General features: G+C 37.1%; 1 protein-coding gene across 12 annotated transcripts in view; it reads right to left on the bottom strand.

The window, feature by feature from the left end:
* NEK11 (NIMA related kinase 11) overlaps positions 1–22,143 on the bottom strand; it is a 200,801-nt gene that overhangs the window by 83,452 nt on the left and 95,206 nt on the right. Inside the window, exon 14 of one of the 12 annotated variants that reach the window (XM_039837131.1) lies at positions 18,615–20,950. The exons of 10 other annotated variants lie outside the window; for them this stretch is intronic. In XM_039837131.1, coding sequence (XP_039693065.1) covers positions 20,829–20,950 — 122 coding nt within the window. In that variant the 3' untranslated portion in view covers positions 18,615–20,828. Of the gene's footprint in view, positions 1–18,614; positions 20,951–20,976; positions 21,760–22,143 lie in introns of those variants that run through there. One more of the 12 variants, XM_039837130.1, reaches the window with a different exon arrangement.

Raw genomic sequence — 22,143 nt, 5'->3', positions numbered from 1 at the left:
ACATGTCTCCATAAAGTCCTAAGGACTTCTAATAAGGTATATGAAAAAAGATTTAAGAGTTTTATATCACCGTAAAACCTAGATATTTCTGTGGAAACTAATAAACATTTTTCATATTCTACTTACTACTTATCATAAAAAAATCATTATAGTTATTTCAACTTACAAAGGGCTTTCCATATATTACCTCATATAACAGTCACCAGATCCACATGAAACATGTGTTCCCATTCATTCATTAAGTATTTATTAAGCATGTTTTAAAAATCATAAACTGTGCTAGTTGCTGGGTATAAATATGATCGATATTGAGAGTGCTCCTACACTTTAGAAGCTTACTGACCAATAGGATGGATAAAATTTTCATCTATATATGAATTTCATATACAGCAGGCCCTCAAATAATGGCATTTCATTTAATGTCATTTCATAACACTGATGAGATGCCATAGGAAATTCGCTCTTGTTTATATGAATTAACTCATGGTAAAATTGCTTTAGTTATATGACATGTCACTTAAAGTCACAGAACCTATTGACAACATTAAGTGAGGACTTACTGTATATTTATATTTCAATATAAATTTCATATATATTTATATTTGTAAGATATTATACATATTGCAACTGTTAAAGGCACTAAAAAAGCAAAAGTACAGGATTCTGGGATCAAGTCTCCACAAAACTCCAGAAAGCATCATTTTACACGGTGGTCTATGGCAGCCCCTGATGTTGTGCCCTGCACAGAGTCACAGCTGGGCCTGGGGTGCTAATGTAAGTAAAAATAACACATGAGATTGTGTAGGGAAAAGCTCACTTCTCTTGTGTCTCTCTTTTACTACTCACACAGAACACTTCACTTCTGACATTTCTGGTCACCAAATGTATGGGGGTTTTTCCCATACATTTGGTGACAAGCAATTCTGCAATGCCAGCATAGATGCCCTACAATTTAATTCTATTCTGATACTCTCTACCAGGAGATAGCATCAGATTCTATAGATTAAGGGCTCAGTCTCACAAGACTTCCCTTCCACCCACTTCAGGTGCCAAATGCAAGTCCAGGTTGTCACTTATACTTCTGACCAACCAGCCATAAACAAGTAACCCGCTCCTTGGGATCAATAATTTGCTAGAATGGCTCACAGAACTCAGGGAAACGCTTACTTACATTTACCAGTTTATGATAAAAGAATATGGTAAGGGATAGAGATGAACATACGGACGGAAGAGATGCATGGGGCAGAGTATGTGGGAAGGGGCATGGAGCTTCCATGCCCTCTTTGGGAACCCCACTCTACCAGCACCTCCATGTGTTCACCACCTTGGAAGCTCCCCAAACACCACAATGTTTGAATTCTTATGGAGATTTCATCACGTAAGCATAATCAATCATTAATTCTATTTCCAGCCCCTTTCTTCCCTCCGGAAAATGAGGAGTGGGGCTGAAAGTTCCAAGCTTCTGATCATGACTTGATCTTTCTGGTGACCAGCCCCCATCCGAGAACCCACTAAAAGTGACCTCATTAGAACAAAAGACATTCCTATCACCAAGGAAATTCCAAAGGATTTAGGAGCTCTATGCCAAGAACTGGGGGCAGAGACCAATATATATACTTCCTATTATTTCACAGGATCTAATTTATATCTGTGGCTTCAAGAAGAATTCTCTGAGAATAGGACATTTAAACTGAGGCCTGAAAGATGAATAGGCGTGAGCTAACACAATGAGATAACACTACGTGGCTTCCAGGAGAAACAGCGTTTGCAAAGGATCTGAGGTGGAAAAGATGTGGGCACACCCAAGGAACAGAAAGAAAGGCACTGTCGCTGGACCATCAAGAGTAGAGTGGCCAACTATTCCAGTTTTCAATGCCAAAACCAAAAAAGTCCCAGGCAACCTGGGATTACTAGTCATCCTAACAGGAGTGAGATGGAACGTGACATCGAGTGAGGTAGTGGGGGTGGGGGCCTGGGCAAGTAAGCAGAGGCCTTATAGGCTGTGTGAAAAGATTTTCTATTTTGTATCCTAAATACAACAGAAAGTCTTTGGAGGGTTTGAAGCAAACAATGACAAACTCTGATTTACATTTTTAAAAGTCATTTTGGCAGCTATGTAGAGAATAAACTAGTTGAAGGCCAAAGACTTAGTTGCAGGCAAGTGTAGCATTTCAGGTGAGATGATGTTTGCTTAGATGAGGGCAATTAGAGGGTTCCACAGGTGACCTGGTAATAGATCCTCAGGATCCATTTTATAGATAATAGTGTCGAGACTTGGAAAAGTTAGGAAACTCGTCTGACGTCACACAGCCAGTGGGAAGGATGGACTCAATCTAAGATCTTCTTGCTCTGCATCTCTTGATTTCTCACTATACTATGAAGACTTCTTACTTTATATTTATCATATAGAAAGCAAAGTTGAGAAGATGCATCCAATTGTATGATTCCAGGTAGGTTGAAAATTTCTTAGAAAAATAAAAGAGGAAAATATATTTTGTATTTTATAAATGGTTGTGGTTTATCCTACTTAATTGTAAAGCTCAATTTAAAACATAAGCAAAATTCACAGTTAAAATGGCCTAATAATTATTACCAAAATATTTAACTAGAAAATACAAATTTATAAAAATTTAACAGGGCAAATGTATATGTATTATGTTGCTTCGCTCAATAAAATGAAAATGACTATTTTAAACAATGGGGTCGGGGAAAATTATCAGTATTGAAGTGAGCAAATGTTATGCATTTCTGCCTTAGGATCTGACTTAATAGGATCCTACTGAAAAGCCCTCTAGAAAACTAATAGAATTTAATAAATCTTGACAGCAGCAGAGATGCATATATAAAAATACAAATTTGGGTCCATTGGTGCTTTTGCTACCACCTAGAAAACCAGAATTGTGTTTATTCAATCAGTATATTATGTGCCTTTGTCAAATCCACCTAGGCCATTCAACTAAAATTTTCACAGCCAATCAACTAAAAATAATTTTATAACTTCCCAAGAGAAAACTGAACAAAATGGAAATATATTCATTGAAGAATATAGCGAGAGAAACTGAAGTGGAGATAGATATACATGTAATTTGTCAGTGTCGACAAAGAACAATCCATTTAAAGCTATGCTCTGAAATCCCATGCCACCAGGCAAAGAGCACATTTTATTGTCACCACACCTTCCAGTGAAGGGTTCATTTCCATGTTGATAAAAACTAAAAGTCCACCCACTCTAAAGCATTGATTGCATTTGCTGATGTTACAGCTCTCCAAGGACTATTTTTCTGTAAAGTTGAAGAATAACACAAAATAATTTATTAGACCTTCTGCATCTTATTTGAGATTCCTCAGTGACAAAAAACTGCTGTGTATGGTGAGTGCTGGAGCTAGGCACTTGGGTGATTGATTTAGAAACTCCCAAACTCTTTGGGGGAAATATATAAGTAAATGAATACACTTCACCACACAATTATCCCCATAGGAGGCCCCTCAAACAATTTCAAGACCTTGCATCCACTTACTTAGCACATAAAATGATGTCTATTAAAGCATAAAAGTGCATCATCTCAGTAAGACTGCAGATTTTTATGACCATTACAATAACATAGGCAACATTATTTCTGCTTATTAATGATTTCACACCCACAAAATTCAAATAGACTAGGGTTTTTTACCTTAGAGCACCCTATTCATGAAAGGGGCTCCTGCTGCTTCCTTATCCTTTCTCCAGTTTATTAAAAATTGTTTAACGGGGCAGTACAAATGGAGAAATTATTCATGATATCCAGGACTATTTAATGCCGGCTCTTGTAGTGCCTCATTTCATGCCTAGAAGAATAGTTCTCCAAGACTGGTCCAGGGACCTCTGAGAGTCCCTGAGAGCCCTTCAGGGGAGTCCAAAATAGAAACTACTTTTGTAACAATGCTAAGATGTTATTTGCTTTTTTTCACCCTTATTCTCTCATGAGTATACAGTGAAATTTTCCAGACACTATACATCATGTAACATCACAATAGTCTAAATGTACAGCAGATATGGGATTCCAGCTGCCTTCTATTATGCCATTTTAATTGTAATTTAAATTGCAAAAATGTAAAACAATGCCATTATTCTCAATAATTTTTTTTTTTATTTTGGAAAATATAGTTAATTTTCCTAATATGCAACAACATGGACAAACCCTGAGGAGATTATGCTAAATGAAATAAGCCAATCATACAAAGGCAAATACTATATGATTCCACCTATGAGGTATCTAAAATGTCAAATTCATAGAATCAAAGAATGAAATGGTGGTGCCAAGCACTGGGGTGAGGGGGCAATGGGGAGTTACTAATCGATGAACATAAACTTTTAGTTCATCAAGATGAGTAAGTTCCAGAGATCTGTTATATGATAATGTACTTATAATCAACAGTATTATATTCTATACTGTGAAAAATTTGTTAAGAGGGTAGATATCATGTTTAGTGTTCTTAGCACAAAATAAAATAAAATTTAAAAAATAAAAAATGAAATAAACAAATAAATAAAAAGCAACAAAAGGGTATATGTCCTACTAAATATTTAAATGTATTGAGACACAACAGTAATAACATAATTTTTTAACATAGTGAGAGAATCAAGTCCATTAGTAGTAATATGAATAATAAATAGGAATTTAATATGTGGAGAAATAATCACTTATAAAACAAAATGATAATTTTCATAATAAATGCTAATTCTATTATGTAGTAGGTTTATTACTGTTATTTTTCAACACTGTTTAAAAATTCTCAGTTCTATTTTCTAATACAATATAAATTTATATGATAATTTTCATAATAAATGCTAATTCTATTATGTAGCAGGTTTATTACTGTTATTTTTCAACAACGTTTAAAAATTCTCAGTTCTATTTTCTAATACAATATAAATTTATAGTTATAACCACATAAACAAAATCTCCTTGGTGTCCTGAATAATTTTTAAGAGTGTAAAAGTGTTAAAAAGCTGAGGCCAAAAAGTTGGAAAATTGTCAGCCTAGGGTTTATTCAGTAGCTGGACCCCTTGCTCTGGGCTGTGTCTGCTCTTTTGTACATCATTCCTGAGGACGACTTCATCAAACAGGCAGTGGGAGGAATGTGGACTTCTGAGGCAGGCAAAACTAATTTAAAATCCAGGCCTTGCCTCTTACTAGCTGTGTGACTTTGTGTGAGCCATTTAACCTCTCTGAATCTTAGCTGCCTCACCTGATATTCTCAAACTATCTCCCCCAAGATATTTGCCAATTACAAAATTTTTTTTTTAAAATGATAAGTTTACAAGAGAGACACCGTCTACAAGGAAGTGATCAAGGTTAATGCCAGTATTAATAAGGCAAACCAACATCATGTACTCTACCTGATATGATGCACTGAGAGGGACACATCACTTCTGTGGTGGTCTTACCCAGAATATGAAACCTCGATCTAATTTTGAGAAAGCATCAGACAGACCCACAGGAAGAGATATGCTATAAAATAAGCAGCCAGTACTCAGTAATAGCATCAAGATCATGAAAGACAAGGAAAAACTGAGAGAATGTCACAAATTGGAGAAGACTAAGGAGACACAGCAATGAAACAGAAAATGGAACCGTGGACTGAACCTTGGAACAGAAAAAGGGTATTTGACGGAAAACTGGTAAAACTGGTAAGAAATAAGATTTGTACTTAGTTAATAGTATTATACAATATTACTTTTCTGGGTTTTGATTTTTATACTTCAGTGAGTTAAGTTATTAACATTAAGGAAGCTGAGTGAAGGGTAAATAGAAACTCACTGTATTTTTTTCGTAACTTCTCTGTAAGTCTAAAATTATTTCAAAATAAAAAGTTAAAAAGTAAATTAATCACATGGGGGCACTGTTATCTTCCTTGTGGCATATGGGATTTAGGGATAGCCTCAAATGTTTTCAGGGTGCGTAGTCTACAAATGGAGGTTACCATTTTCATTCTGCTCAAACCCTTTCAATGGCTTCCCATCCTTATGTAAGAAAAATTTCTATTTCATAGGCTTACTTACTAAAGATCTTACATAGCCTGACTCCAAATTATCTTTATAGCTTTAACTATCTTTTTATTGTAATAAAATATACATAACATAAAACTTACCATTTTAACCATTTTAATGTAAAGTCAGTGGCATGAAGTGCACTCCCACTATTGTGCAATCACCACTTTTTTAATCTACCCAAACTGAAATTCTGTACCTATTATACAATAACTCCCTATTCCCTTCTTCTCCCAGCCTCTAGTGACATAGTATAACACTACTCTCTGTCTCTATGAATTTGACTCTCTGACTAGCTCATTTAAGTGGAACAATTTCTGTCCTTTTGCATCTGGCTGATTTCATTTCGTATGTCTTCAAGATTCATCTATGTTGTAGTATCAGAATTTCATTCCTTTTTAAGGCAGAATAATATTGCATTATATATATAATGTGTGAACAAAATATATATATACATACCACATTTTGTTTACACATTCATCCATGAATAGACATTTGGGTTGTTTCCACATTTTGGCTGCTGTGAATAATGCTGCTATGACATGGATGTACAAATATTTGTTTGAGTCACTGCTATCAATTATTTTGGGTATATACCCCAAAGTAGAACTATTGGATCATATGTTAATTCCATGTTTAATTTTATGAGGAACCACCATACTGTTTTCCATGGCAGCTGTACCATTTTACATCTCTACCAACAGTGCACAAGAGTTTCAATTTCTCCACATACTTAACACATCATTTTCTGTATATATATGTGTATGTCATCCTAGTGGGTGTGAAATGTGGAATGTTGTGGTTTTTATTTGCATTTTCCTCATGGGTGGTGATGTTGAGCATCTTTTCATGTGTTATAGGCTATCTGTATCTCTTTAGTGAAATGTCTATTCAAATCCTGTGCCTATTTTTAATTGGGTTGTTTTGTTGTTGTTGAGTCTTCTGAGATCTTTATATATTCTGGATATCAATCCCTTGTCAGATATGTGCTTTGCAAATATTTTCTCCCATTCTGTGAGTTGCCTTGTTATACTATATCAACAGCGGTCTTTTGATGAAGAAAAGTTTTCAATTTTGATAAAGTCTCATTTTATTTAACTTTTCTTTTGTTGCCTGTGCTTTTGATGTTGCATCCAAGAAATCACTGTCAAGTCCAATGTCATGAATCTTTTCTCCTATGTATTTTTCTAAGAGTTTTATAGTTTTAGCTTTTACATTTAGGTCTTTGATCCATTTTGAGTTAATTTTGTATATGATGTAAGATAAGGGTCTATTCTTTTGCATGTGGATATCCAGTTTCCCCAGTATCATTTGTTGAAAACACTGTCCTTCTTTCTTAAAAAGTTATATTTTTATCAACAGTGAGAATATTTGTGATAGGCAGAATAATGGCTTCCCAGAGATATCCATGTCCTAAGCCCTGGAATCTCTGAATACATTATCTATAAGAGAAAGGGTAATTAAGGTTGCTAATTCGACCACGTTAAAGCAGGGAGATTATCCTGGATTGCTTATATAATCACAAAAGTCCTTAAACATGGAACAGGGAGCACAGAAGAGAGAATACCAGAAAGATGGCAGCATTAGGAGGACTTGGCCCAACATTGCTGGCTTTGAAATGGAGAAAGGGGAGGAATGCCAGCAGCCTCTAGAAATTGGAAAAGGCAAGGCCTCTAGAGCAGTGATCCCCAACCTTTTTGGCACCAGGGACCGGTGCTCCTATGAAAATCTAATGCCTGATGATCTGAGGTGGAGCTGAGGCGGTGATGCTGGTGCGGAGGAGTGGCTGCAGATACAGATGAAGCTTCGCTCACTTGCCCGCTGCTCACTTCCTGCTGTGTAGCCTGGTTCCTAACAGACCACGGACTGGTATCGGTCCATAGCCCAGGGGTTGGGGCCCCTGCCCCAAAGGATGGACTTGGACTTTAGAAAATCATGTGGTTAAACAAAGGCTTGCATTTCTCTGATGAAGAATGGAGACTGGGGTGGAGAAGGACAGTTGAATATTTAAGTACAATGGCTGTGACACAGATGAGTCTCTATTCTTCTGCCCAATACCCTTCCAAGGGCTGCCACTTCTTTCCTTGGAAATACTGCTCCAGGAAGAACTTTGGCTCCTTCCTAGGAGGAGAGATACCATTTGGAGAGTTCTCCCCTCCCCCAACATTCAACTTCCTGCTGTGTGGCCTGGTTCGTAGCAGGCCATGGACTGGTACCAGCCTGTGTCCCGGGGTTGGGGACCCCTGCTCTAGAGCCTCCAAAAAGAATTCTGCCCGCTGATACCTTGATTTTAGCCCAGCAAGACCCATTTTGGACTTCTGACCTCCAGAACTGTAAGATAATAAATTTGTATAAGCCATCGTGTCTGTGATAACTTGTTACAGAAGCAATATAAAAGCATTACGGTATTTTTTTCTAGGTATTAAAGGAATTTTACTTGAAACAATCAAAAACTAAAATTGAATAATTGTCAAACTTCAGGTAAGTGTTTCTTTATCACAAAGATATGTTACTAAAGTATCTCTTTGAGGATAAAAATAACCATTATAAAAAATATGTGGAGGCTGGGATCATTATGCCTTTAATAGCTATGGGTTTCACTTTAGATAATATCGGTTGACTTTCTGGTTGTATTGATAAGAAAGTCAAAACAATAAGGCTTTTTCCAATTTTAGTTATATGTTGTTTTTATATTAAGGCTCGTAATTTTTATATTAATTATATTTTCTTCTGAAACCATACTTTCCAGAGATCTTAAACTTTATAGTAGGGAGGTTATCTTGGAATTTTACCCTGAATTAAGAGATTCAGTGCACTTGCAACCTTTTTACCATAGCTTCTTTATTCCCGAGTTCTTAATTTTGATTTGTTCTTTAAACTATCAGTAGTTATTTTCAAAAGACTGCCTGGGTGTTATATTTCCTAAATTCTTTTAAGCTTAAGAGTGTCTATCTCTTGTTACTTCTTACTCAAAGGACAATTTAGCAGTATGTGAAATTATTTGGTTATATTTTAACCTCATATTTGTAGACATTATTCTATTGACTTCCTATTTACCACATCTTCTCTTTTCATTCTTTTTAAAATTAAAGTACAGTTTGCATACAATATTATATTAGTTTCAGGTGTACAACAGTGATTTGACATCTATATACCTTAAGAAGTGATCACCTTGACAAGTTTAGAAACCTGTCACCAGTTATTATATTATTGACTATATTCTCTGTGCTATATATTACATTCCTGCGATTTAATTTTTTTATAACTGGAAAATTGTACCTCTTAATCTCCTTCACCATTTTTTGCCAATCCCCTGAGCCTTCTCCCCTATCTTTTCATTTTTAATTAGCTGTATTTAATCAGAAAGAGCTTTAAGGTGCTTCGATCCTTGAATCCGCTCATGTTTGCAACTGTCTTCCAGAATGACACTCCCCCAGGTCTTCCCCATCTCAATGAGTGTTAAGTTCATTCTTTCAAAACCCAGGCCAAGAGCCTTAGTGTCATCTTTAACTTCACTCTCTCATTCTCACTCTACCTCTTTTGTATCAGAAGTCCTATCAGCTATAGCCACAAAATAATATCTAGAACTTAACCATTTCTCACCATCACCCCATCACTGCCACGCTGGTCCAAATATCATCACTTCTTTCCTGGATTATTGCAATAATTGGTCTTTGCTTCTAGTTTTCCTTCCCTTAGCATATCCTCAACATGGTAGTCATAATTATCTTGCTAAAACATGCGACAATTCATGTCGCTCCTCTGCCAAAACCCTCCAGTACCTGCCCCACATTACTCAGAGTCAAAAATTTTCCAATGTCCTTCAATGACCTACGTGGCCATGTTCTCCGTGACCTGGCTTTATCTCCTACTTCTCTCCTCCTCACCCATCTCACTCCAGTCCACTGACCTTGCCGCTCCTTGACCACCACAGGCACACTCCTGCTTTAGGGCTTGGCGCTGGAAGTCTCCTCTACTTCAAACACCCTAGCCCAAGATACTTAATGGCTTACTCATTCCCTTTCTTCAAATCTTTATTCAAAATTCACTTTCTTGGCCCATCTAAAATTTCAACCCCTCCCTGAAACTTTCTATCCCCCTTCTTGCATTATTTGTTCTCTTGAGTACTCACCATTTTTCAACATACTACATATTTTGCATATATCTCATTTATTGTCCATCTCTCCCAGTTTAATGTGGGTTCCATGAAGGCAGGAATTTTTATCTACTTTGTCCCTCTTGAATCCTCAGTGCATAGAGAATGCTGGGCACATGTGAACGTTTGATCAGTAGTTTTTAGTTGAATGGATAAATGTGGTTATAGCCCATCCTTGTTTATTTCCTGCTAACGAATTTTTGCTTTAAAAAAAAAATTCTAGTTCATGTTAAATTATGAAGGAGATAGAGTTTATGCCTCAACCTCACTTGATCAACTTATCTATAATTCTCAGCCCTGAGTACCTTACATGCTCTGAACCCCTTTTCGAGCCCTCTCCTATAGGACTGATCAGGTCAGTCTGGTCATAGCATTACCTGGCTGTTGCCATGCCCTAAACCTTGATCTTGAAAATTCCTACTTGAAATAATCTCTTCAGTCCTCTCTATACTTTGGAATTATGCCCATTCTTTCTAAATAATTGGTGATCGCTTTGATTTAGATGTACTTCTTATTTCCTAAGATTCTACATTCTCTGATAGCATTTTCCAAAGTGGCTGGCAGAATATCTTGAACTTAGTAGATCCTCAGTAAATATTTGTTGATTTACATGTTCATGTAGAAAGTTGAATGTAATCACAAGGTAGTGTGTGATTAAGAGTAGCGAAGACACAAAGTGCTATGGGAGTTGAAAAATTAGAAAAAAACACACCAGTGTTGACCAGCTGTGAAAGGTTCTGTAAGCCTTTAATATTAACAAAAATTAGTAATATAGTAGTAATATAATTTTTATAATTAAGCATTCCAGCAACTATTCTGAGTACTTTACATATGTTATTTTATTTTTTCCTCGTAACAATGCTATGACACAGATATAGTTCCTGTCTTATAGATGAAGAAACTGAAACACAGAGGTTTAGCAATTTGACCCAAATTACAAAGTTAGTGACTGGCAAGTCTAGGACTAGAAACAGATAGTCTGACTATATAACCTGCTCTCTTGATCACTACATGAAAACTGGATAAAAGGGTCTATGTTTTTACAAGTAAAGGAAGTATATTAGTTTCTTAGGTCTGCTGCAACGAAGAACCATAAACTTGGTGGCTTAAAACAATAGAAATTTATTCTCTCTCAATTCTGAAGGTCAGAAGTCTGAAATCAAGTGTCAGCAGGGTTGGTTCCTTCTGGAGGCTCTAAAGCTGTTGGTGGCTGTTGACAATGCTTGGTGTTCCTCGGCTGATAGATGCATCACTGCAGCCTAAGACTGTCTTCACATCATCTTCTCAGTGTATCCCTGTGTCTCTTTTCTCTTCTTATATTAAGGACTTACACTGGGTTTAGGGACCATCATAATCCAAAGTGATCTCATCTGACAATCTTTACCTCAATTACATATGCAAAGACCTGTATTCCAAGTAATATCACATTCTGAGGTCCCAAATGGACATATCTTTTGGAGGCCACAATTCGACCCACTTCAGAAAGTAATTAAAGACTTTGGGGTAGAGGAAAACTTCACTGTAGGCTCACAAGGGTGGAACTAAGTCGGCCTTGCTTACTACTCTATTCCATATCTATGTTCCCAGCAGAGCAGGTGCCCAATAAATAATTGTTGAAAGTTGAATGCCGATGAAAGTTATGTTCACAGAAAGCTTTGCTGAAGGATGTAAAAGGCAATTGCCTAGTAGCAAGAAGGATAGAAAGTTACAAGGATAGAATGGTACCTACGAAGGTACAAGGATAATGGCAGTGGGAAATTCCTAAAAGAAAGAATTCTAGAATTCCTAAAAAGAAGCCAAAAAAAAAGGGGAGAAAACAGGTGATTTTGAAGTGATTTCTACAGAACCAGACAAGGCAAAAGCTTTTGAAGCTCAGAGAGGCAAACTGCCACTTGAGAAAATAAAGTCAATTATAATAAATTTTTCAGAAGAAAAAGAAACACCTCTGGCTATTTTTTTTTTTTTTTGATCATACAAAGAACTAAAATTTTAGTCACATAGGAACCAAAATAAGAAGATATTGTTTAGACCACACAAGCATTCTTGGAGGTGGGAATTCACAAAGCAAGCTTCTATGTGTCAGGCTATGTGATAAACAGACCATCACCCAATAGCAGACAAGAAGCACACGCACACGTAATGGCATTCCAGGCCAGCTCTTTCCTGGTCCAACTCTCAGGCCTCCACCTGCCTGTGTAAGCCTCACTAATTCAGGTTTGGTAACTTGTTCCACAGATGTCACTAATGACTGTTAACTATTTTACTTGACCCTTCACCTCTAATTAAATTCTATTCCCTCTTTAGTCTTGTGTAATCTGCTGGTTTGAACACTTCCGATCCATGAACATGATCAACTGGTTTTCAATAAATGCCATTTGTGTCCTTCACTGGTTGGGAGGGAATGGTTATTAGATAAAGTATGAAAGACCGCTGGGGCTTTCACCTGCCATATGTTTAGTCTGAGGCAGTGTAATGGCTTCACTGTACTGGGCTCTGTTACAATCTGGAGGCAGGAACAAGACCAAACACCTGTAATCATTTCTTCTATGTAGGAGAAAATAACTAGACTGAAAATGTTATGCATTTGGGGCTGGGTCCTAGTTCAACAATAACTCTTTCATCTTTACCTTTTTGCACCTCAACGTCCTTGTGTATAAAAAAAGGGTATTAGTACATGTTGTCAGTATTTCCCAAGGAAGAACAAGAAAATGAGGAAAACAATTTTTTGTGAGTTTGATTTTCAGACAGTTGAAATATAAAGTCAACATTTAATAATTGTAGTGACTATTGACTCAGTCAATTTCCTGCTGGAATTAGAACTTCAAAAAAAATTTAGGTGTAAAGATTTTATCCCAGAGCAGTGCTGCCCAATAGGATTTTTCTGCGATGATGAAATGTTCTAGAAATGTGCTGTCCAATATGGCAGCCACTAACCACATGAGATCCTTTTCCCCTCCAGTTTTATTGAGATATAATTGGCATGTAACATTGTATTAGTTTCAGCACTTAATATGTGACTAATGGGATTGAGGAACAGATTTTTAAATTTTGTTTAATTTTAATTGCAGTCATGTGCTGCTTATGTCGCTGCAATATGTCGCTAATGACAGCGACATATTCGGAGAAATGTGTCATTAGGTAATTCTGTTGCTGTGCGAACATCAGAGTACACTTACACTAACCTGGATGAAACAGCCTGCTACACACCTAGGCTGTGTGGAGGAGACTATTGCTCCTAAGCTACAAGCCTGTACAGCATGTTACTGTACAAAACAATGTGAGATTAAATCAAGTGCAAGAGAAGATTATGCCATCAAGAGACACCAGATGTATGAAGCTGTTGCCGGAGTAACATGGCATACTGTTTTACAGAATACTTTTTATTTTAATAAATAGAAAGGGTACGTTCTAATATAATGATTCAAAGTATAGTATAGTAACTATATAAACCAGTAATATAGTCATTTATTATAATTATCAAGTATTATGTACTGTACATAATTGTATGTGCTATACTTTTATATGACCGGCAGCACAATAGGTTTTTTTTTTCACAGTAGGTTTCTGTACACCAGCAACACCACAAATGTGTGAGTAATGCATTGCTCTAGGACTTTCATAGGTTATGATGTCACCAAGTAATAGGGATTTTTCAGCTCCATTATAATCTTACCGGACCATTGTCAAAATATGTGGCATGCTGTTGACCAAAATATCATTATATAGTCCATGGCTGTAATTAAAATTTGAATTTAAATAACCACATTTGTCTAATGGCTATGGACAGCACAGTTCTAGACAAATTGTTCTTTGTGTGTGCTCCTCAACTCAGCAGCAGCAACATCACCAGGAAACTTGTTAGATATGCAAATTCTTGAGCTCCATCCCAGACTTACTGAATCAGAAGCTCTGGAAGTGGACTCTGCCAGTGGTGTGCTGATAAATGTTTAACAACTGGCTGTTGCGGAGAGAGAAGCCCTGATAAGCAGCATTTGCCAATTTCCCTGGTGTAAATACTCTCGCCATAGCTAATTTCAAGCTATTCACACGATACCACTGAACACGAGATTAGAAGGAGACGTATATAATAGGCTCTGAAAGTCCATGAAGGATTTCGATAAGTAGCCCAATTAGAAAGACTGGACTCAGAACACATGCAACCAAAGTCACCTTGAGTAGCCAGAAGGCCATCCCCAGCCTCTGTTTAACATAGCTTGGCTCAGATTATTAAGACCTGCTGACTTCTGAGCATGGACAAACCTGAGCCCTGTCTGCTCAAAGTGAGGGGTTACATCCAACCTGCCCTTCATCAGAGCAGCCATTCCAAACCCTCCGCCATCTGGATAAGATAAATAACTTTACAGGCATAACCCACTCCAGGGGCAGACCCAAGAAATAACCAATAATGATCCTCTAACCATGGCTCTCACTTAAAAAAAGGAATGAGAATTATATTATTATTAGGGTAGTCTAGAATCTGCTCCAATTAAATCTTAAGAAAATCTCTTACAAATTTCAGAAAATTCTGAAGACAACTTATAGTTGTTTACAACATACAGTAGTCAAAAAATAGTTTGAACAAGTCACTATGTCATCTCTTGAGCATGCTCTTCTTTTAAGATAAATATAGCCTGCCTATCTCACCAGATTTGTGGTAAGAATCAAATGATTTAACTACGTACATACAATCATATCTGGAATATTCTAATTCCATGTGCAGCCCTAAGAGAAGCAAGATCATACATTCATTTGAAATGGGCATAGACTTTTCCCTATCTTAGAAATCTATGCTATAAGAAAGCTAAAATCAAGAAGTCATTGGCACATACAGCCTCTAAGGTAGAGTGCAGAGTAAATCCCTATGTATCAGACAAACTTCCTGATTTCATTACAGACCCAAAGCAGAGTTCCATTAAAATAACTGCATGCATTACCTGAATATTTCCATTGCAAAAGTCATAGTGATTCCTGTGAAGCTCTATATTTTACCCTATTGAATTTGGCCTAAATCCCAAATGAGACTACGGTGGAAAAACTAATGTATATTCTTGCCCTTATTATGCTTTTTAGTGTAAAATGTATTTACATTTATAATGTACTTGGAGAAAATAGCTAGAAATTTTAGCTGCCAGTTTATGGGCTCAAGATGGCTAGCAAAAGAGCATCTTCTAAAGAAAGGACTTGGTCCCAGATTCTACCTCTGAGTATAACAGTGACATCGCAGACTCACCAACAGGAGGACACACATGAGCTATCCAGAGACTTGACAAAGAAGATAATTTTTCTTGGTGTTATACTAACGGGCCCAGATGGACATATTTAAGACCATAATTTGACAAATGGAACTAACCAACCTGAGTGACTTTACATTTCTCATAAATGCAAAAACTATAGCAAGTAAAAGTATTCCAAATCATTCTTAATTCATATAGTGAAAGTGCTTATAAACTATAATCAGAAGGCCTCCTGGGTGGTTAAAAACTGAAATATTATTCAGAACCAATGCAAAGATTTTATGTGGAACTTGAGAAAATATTACAACTTGCTCTGACATTGTATTTTTTTAGTAAGAAATAGTTGTGTACTTTGTATTTTTCATGTACTTTGTTAAGCTCTTTGTCTACCATCTAATTCATTCTTAATCCCGAAAATTGGCTATTATTATTATTCCCATTATACAGGTGAGAAAATGAAGGCTTGGAAATATTAATTTATTGTTGCTCAAGTTCACACAGCTGTTAAATGGCAAAAGTGGGAAAAAGATAAAGTCTGGCTCCGAACTTCCTTCGAGTACAGCAGAGGCTGCCAGCCTAGTACATTTTGTGAAATATCTATGGATATTCCAGAAGTTCCAGTCATTCTTACTTTGAACATATTGAAGGTAAGGTTACTCTAAGTCAGAGAAAAATATTGAATTATAGACTGTTTATCAAAATACTACTTAATTTATCTCAAGCATATGGAATGACTCAAATTGCCACCGTGGCATCTATGGAGGCGGGCCTCTCAGTTCCCTTTCCGAGAACTTGCTGAACAGCTGCAAGGCATTCAGTGAGCTGAAAGCCTCCGACTGCAGCATTGAGAATCTGTTGAGCATTTGAGTTGGCGTGGATAGCAGGGCACAGCATTTCTGCCCAATGTGGGATTCCTCCACTAAGGTAAATTCGACCGAGGTTGTCTCAGGGCTTCAGTGAAGTCTGAGGCTCTTCCTACACACTTCTCCTTCCTGCGTGCCTTTTAGAGGTGGCAGGGCTGCATCACAGTCTGAAGACTCTCTCTACCTACTCCTACTCCCATTATTCTTGCAACAGAAATAATCTCAATACATTTCTTGTACTTCTAACTCATAGTGTCTGTTTCCCAAGGGACCCAAATGACACCACCACTAAGAAAAGTCTTTTCACAGAGCAGCCCTACCAAGCGTGTTAAAAAACAAAGAGTCATTTACCAATTAGTGTTTGCTCCTGATCTGTCATATATAAAGTGCTGTCATGGATTCCATGGAGAGACTAAGCTGCTGTAAACAAAAAAGACAAGTGTGCACCTGTAACACAGACTATACTTTATTGCCATTAATGTGTACATTTAGCAAATACACTAAGGAGTCTGGGAGAATTACTTTATGGTGATGTGACCACCTCTATTAAACTAAATGCTTTTCTACAGTTATTCCAGAAGAAGAAACCATATTTTTTCACTGTTGGTGGCTTACAGAGGAGATAATTTAAGTGTAGAGGTATGTACAAAGAGAGAGGCAATGGCTGGGGGACTCAAAAAGTATGCACAGAGGATTTCTATTCCCATGTCTCTGAAACTCCTCCTTTATTTCTCATCTTTCTAGTATCCATCTGGTATAATTAGATTACCATTTCTTTAACAAGTAAGATGAAAAAAATTATAGGTGAACACCAATGCATACAGATTAGCCTTTTCTGGTAACTCATTATCCTATCACTTCCTCAACTAAATTAACCTCTATGAGAAATATGTGATATTTATGACAAAAAGCATTATAGGAATTTTCCCCTAGGTTGAGTCATTCATTCAACCAATATTTACCAAGCATCAACTCAGAGGTAGTGACTGTGTCAGCAGGTGAGAATAAAATGATGATCAAGACAGGCATGGCCCATGCTTTCGCTGAGCTTAGAGTCTAGCTCAGTGCTTTTCAAACTTTAATGTGCAAATGAATCACTGCGATTTTGTTAAAAGTGCATCTTCTGATCCAATAATTCTAGGGTGGGGTCTGAAATTCTGTGTTTCTAAGAAGTTCTCAGGATGCTAGTGATGCTGGTCCTCAGACCATGCTTTGAGTAACAAGAGACTGGCCTGTTGGCTCTCAGCTGCTGTGCTGTGACACACTCTTATATTGCGAGTACTTCTCAGGAGTGTCGTCAAATTTGAAACATGAATATCGTCAATATAACAGGAAATATATACTTATAATGCCTACTGGATGAAATTTTTAGCTGAGAGGTCAGTGATTAAAGGAGTATGATTTACGGAGATGAAAAAGTAAGAGATGAGGTATGGAATAACATCCAGATGGCTCCAAAGAGTGATGGAGTTCTGGAAACGGGTGAGAATGCGGCCTGTGAACATGTTCACGCAGACAGGGCACTGACCCACTCTCCTCAGCAATGACACGGAGCTTATGGGGCTCAGGGAAACAATAAGACATTTCTTTTTCCATAACTTGCTTTTTCTTAACCAGCAGTCACTTTCTAGCCCTCTTGAGTATACCAATAAAATTCCTCACCCAGGGTGCTACGAATACATAAAGTTAGTCTTGTTCAAAACGTGCATGCTCAAAAATAAAAGGAGGCCAAATATATCACTGTGGGCGATGTGTTTATAAGTAACTGCTTACATAAATTGTCAAATTATTGTATCTTAAAATGGGGTTGTGGCAAGGTGGAGGGTAGAGAAATTAACCTGAGATATAAAAAGGGTAAAGTCACTTTGATCTCTATAAACTTAAATACCCAGGTGCAAAATGCAGTGAGAGATTACAGGTATCCTAAACTCATCTACATGTATATCCTTAGCCAGATAATATTTAACAGTAAGAAGAAACTCCCATTAATAATTTAAAGCGAGAAAGAGAAACCTGAACAAGTCAAGGAGTTAGGAGGAAAGGGTGATCAAGGTTAGCTATGAAGCTGGGTATGCAGAGTTACCCTACAAACTCATAAAACTGTATTCTTACATGTAGACACTTATGCGTAGAATGATAAAATGAATTTATGAAGAACTGATCTGGCAACCTCAGAGACAAGACTAACTGGTGAGCTACAAATACTGGCAGCATCACAAGCACACTTTCTGCAGACAGACACATAAAAAAAATGACTTCTTTAGAATAAGTCAAATTCATTATACTGCTCACACATAGACATACTATTATAAAGCATGATAATCATTTTGGATCTTTTTAGAAGTTTCCTATTTTTCTATTTTGATTTTTTTTTTTTTTTAAGCAAGAGAAAAAGAGAAGTCAGAAAATGCTGTTAGTCACGAGTGACAAAGGGTATTAGATACTATGGTTTCTTGCTGGAAAGGTTTCTTTTCTGGAAATGTGCTATTTTCCCTCAAAAAAATGAAAGAGTTTGACAAGTGAGTTTAGGAGGTGATTGATATTGATATGGCCTTCTATGCCACAAAACAAAACATAAAGTCCCTTTACAAAGATCAGAGAGGACAAAGTAAAATGCCTATCACTAATAACTAAATTAAAGTCTGGCCTAAACACCAAAGCAAAACATTTCAATCACTTCAACAACAAATTAGCATCTGAATCAAAGATGGCTATTTGACTGGAAGCAGACACTGTCTAACACAGCCGTGTTCATTTTCAAAGGCAGTTTAGCTTCCTTCGAGCATCGTGAGGATGCATTCCAGGTGATGGGCGCATGAGCCCTGAGTACAACTGTGAAACTTGTGCACATGGAAAATAATTTCATCAACTAAAGGGAAACCATACCACAGTATGTCCGAAATGCTGTCTGCAGCACGTGTTACATGAGGTTTTAGTCTATTGTGTTTTGTATTCTACTTTAAAGCCATGATTGATGCTTATTTAATTTTCTGTTTAATCGATTAATTCCAAACCTGAACATGACAGGCCAAGCAAGGCCACTTAAGGATGCTCTCTGTCCAACTAGCAGCACCTTTAGTTTAATAATTACCATATAATTTATATTTAGTTAAGGGATGGACCCTGGAATCACATACAACTTTCTGAAGTGAGAAACTTATTTTGAGCGGTCCACGGGTGCTGACTTTCTTTATGAATAACTGATGTTCTGGGGACTGATTTTCCTCTTATTTCTATTATGACTGCTTAAGACACAACAGCAAAGTGTCTGGTTGGGCAGGTGTTTTTCTGCATCCCCTTTAATTTTTCATATTAGATATAATCTTTTAAATTCCAGTTAGAGGCACCTACCCAGCTTGTCATGCGGAAGGAACACTCTAAATTATTAAATATGCCTCAGGGTGGAGAATCAGTGTATCTTCATTCAGTATTAGATTCATTCTAATTATCCTCTGGATCTCAGAAAATTAGGGAGTGACCGCAGGAGTAAATATGGGAGTCAGGTGGAAACACAAAAAGAACTCAGTGGAACATGTGACAAAAATATGAGATAAAACCACCGTCAATTTATATTTCTAAATCAAGTCTTTAAGACATCTAAAGCTCTGAAAGAGGTGGGACATCTAGGAATATAGATTTGGTCTTTCCTGAGGACCAACGAGCCAGGCAGCTCCACCGGCTTCTCTGTCTGGGCTGGGGTTTGGAGTCTGGGCTATCACTCTTTGTTCTTTTGCGCACAGGCTACTTTCATGGGACCTGCTGGTGTGGTCTCCTGCTGCGCCAGAGCGAGCCCTCCCACTATAAAGACTGAAGAGAGGCAACATGGGATGCCAGCCCTGCATCTTTCAATAGCCAATTTTCCTCCTGAGCAAAGCCCCAAAACATTGTGAGCACTCACTGTGGAAGACAATGATGTTCAGTTAACATCAGAAGAAAACCCCATGATTGTTTTCAGGACTAAGAACTTTGTGTTCCAAGTAGCATCTAGAGACCTTCCTACTTGTTCTTTATCTCAACAACTTCACCCAAAGTCTCGCTCAGCCACTTGTTAGCTAAAACAAAGACCGATGGGCATTATTCGTGACGTTTTCTTTTTCCTTTCTTTTTTTTTTCTGGATATCTTATCTGTGTTTTTTATTTGTCAACTTTATTGAGGTAGAATTTATAGACAATAAAATGCACTCATTTAAAGTATAGAGTTGAATGAGTTTTGACAAATTACAGACCTGGGTAACTATCACCATGACCAAGGTATCAAACTTTTCCATCACCAAAAAAGTTTCCCTTGTGAACGTTTGGGGTCAATTCCCACCACCATGACCCCCAGGCAAACACTGGCCTCATTTCCACCACTGTAGACAAGTGCTGCTCATTCCAGAACTTAATAAAAATGAAATCATGCAATATGCATTCTTTTTTCTGAGGCTTCTTTCACCCAGCACAATGGTTTTGATACTCATCCATATTACTGTGTGGATTTATTCCTTAACATTGCCACGTAGTATTACATTACATTTACCTATTGACTGACACTTGAATTGTTTCTAAGGTACTCTGAATAAAACTGCTAAGAACAGTTGTATACAGATCTCTTGTAGACATATTATCATTTCTCTTAGGTAACTATCTATAAGTGGAATTGTAGAATCAATAGATGTTTTCTTTTCTAAAATTAAAACAACAAAAATATATCATTGTCTAACAAAGTTCAAATCACCTTATTTCCACTTGGACATTTAAAAGGAAGGGATGACATCATAAGTCAGAGAGCAGCCCCAAACTAGAAAGGTTAGGTAGACTTCCTACGGGCAAGCAAGGTATGACCACCATGAGTCAGAGCTTTCTCTGAGCACAGTGAAGGTGCTCAGGACTCACTTATGGAGTGGCTGAAAAGGAAATTAAGAGGTAACAGCTGGTCAGGCTGTGGCAGGCAGCTAAGGACTACTCCAGCGCAGCCTCCACATGTGAGTGGTTAGGTTGAGAGTCATGTTCTGAGTTAGCCTGGGGACCACAAGTCTCAGGCTATTTCAGCCTTGCAAGAATCACTATTCTGAAACTCAGCTGTGAGTTGCTGAGATAAGGCTAGAGTGCAATGAAGTACCTGGCAAAGATTAATAACAAAAAAATCATCAGCATTACATATAAGGATTTAAATAGGGATAATTTCTTTAATTTTCAGGTTGTGCTTTCTCATTTGATTAAAATGGTTATCTATGACTTTGACTAGATTAAATTAGCTATAGTCAACTAAATGCATATCAAATGTAAATAATGTCTTACCCTGTCTTCTTTCTCTGCAAATAACTCCTTACACCCCAGAGGGAATTTTCCAATTCAATATCAAAGACTGAGTAAACATTTGGTGTAGGAGCTTAAAAGAAAATGATTGTGTAACTTTATTTTCCATATACATGCAGATAAAAAAGAAACACATAAAAACTCCCTCTGCGAACTGAAAGTTTGGAATTGAGTCTTCTAAAAGGCAAAAAGAATGGAGAAAACAATGAATCACTTATTGGTTCATAAACGAATTAGAGTCTCATGCCTCAGAATTTCATGATTATGCTATGTGATGATCACTGGTCATCTTGTGGATTCTTCCACTCAGTCAGCGCAAAAGTTACATTTTCATAGTTCTAAGTCTTCCTTTTCAATTTAATATTTAATATGAATTTACAGAGAGGAATAAATAAGGAAAATGTTTAAAGTATTTTACAAGGCTTTTGGCCCAACTTAAAAGTACCACGTGTTTTGGATCTTACAGCCCATTATGGACATCTAAGTAGTACTTCCTTATAGCTCATGCTAGATGGTGATCAAGAGTAGAGTTCACCATTTTCACCACCAGTCTATGGTCTA

The sequence above is a fragment of the Pteropus medius genome, unplaced genomic scaffold, assembly GCF_902729225.1.
Source record: "Pteropus medius unplaced genomic scaffold, Ma_sr-lr_union100, whole genome shotgun sequence".
Lineage (NCBI taxonomy): Eukaryota > Metazoa > Chordata > Mammalia > Chiroptera > Pteropodidae > Pteropus > Pteropus medius.
The sequence above is the reverse complement of the archived record's forward strand: the minus strand, read 5'-3'. Positions and strand labels throughout refer to the sequence as shown.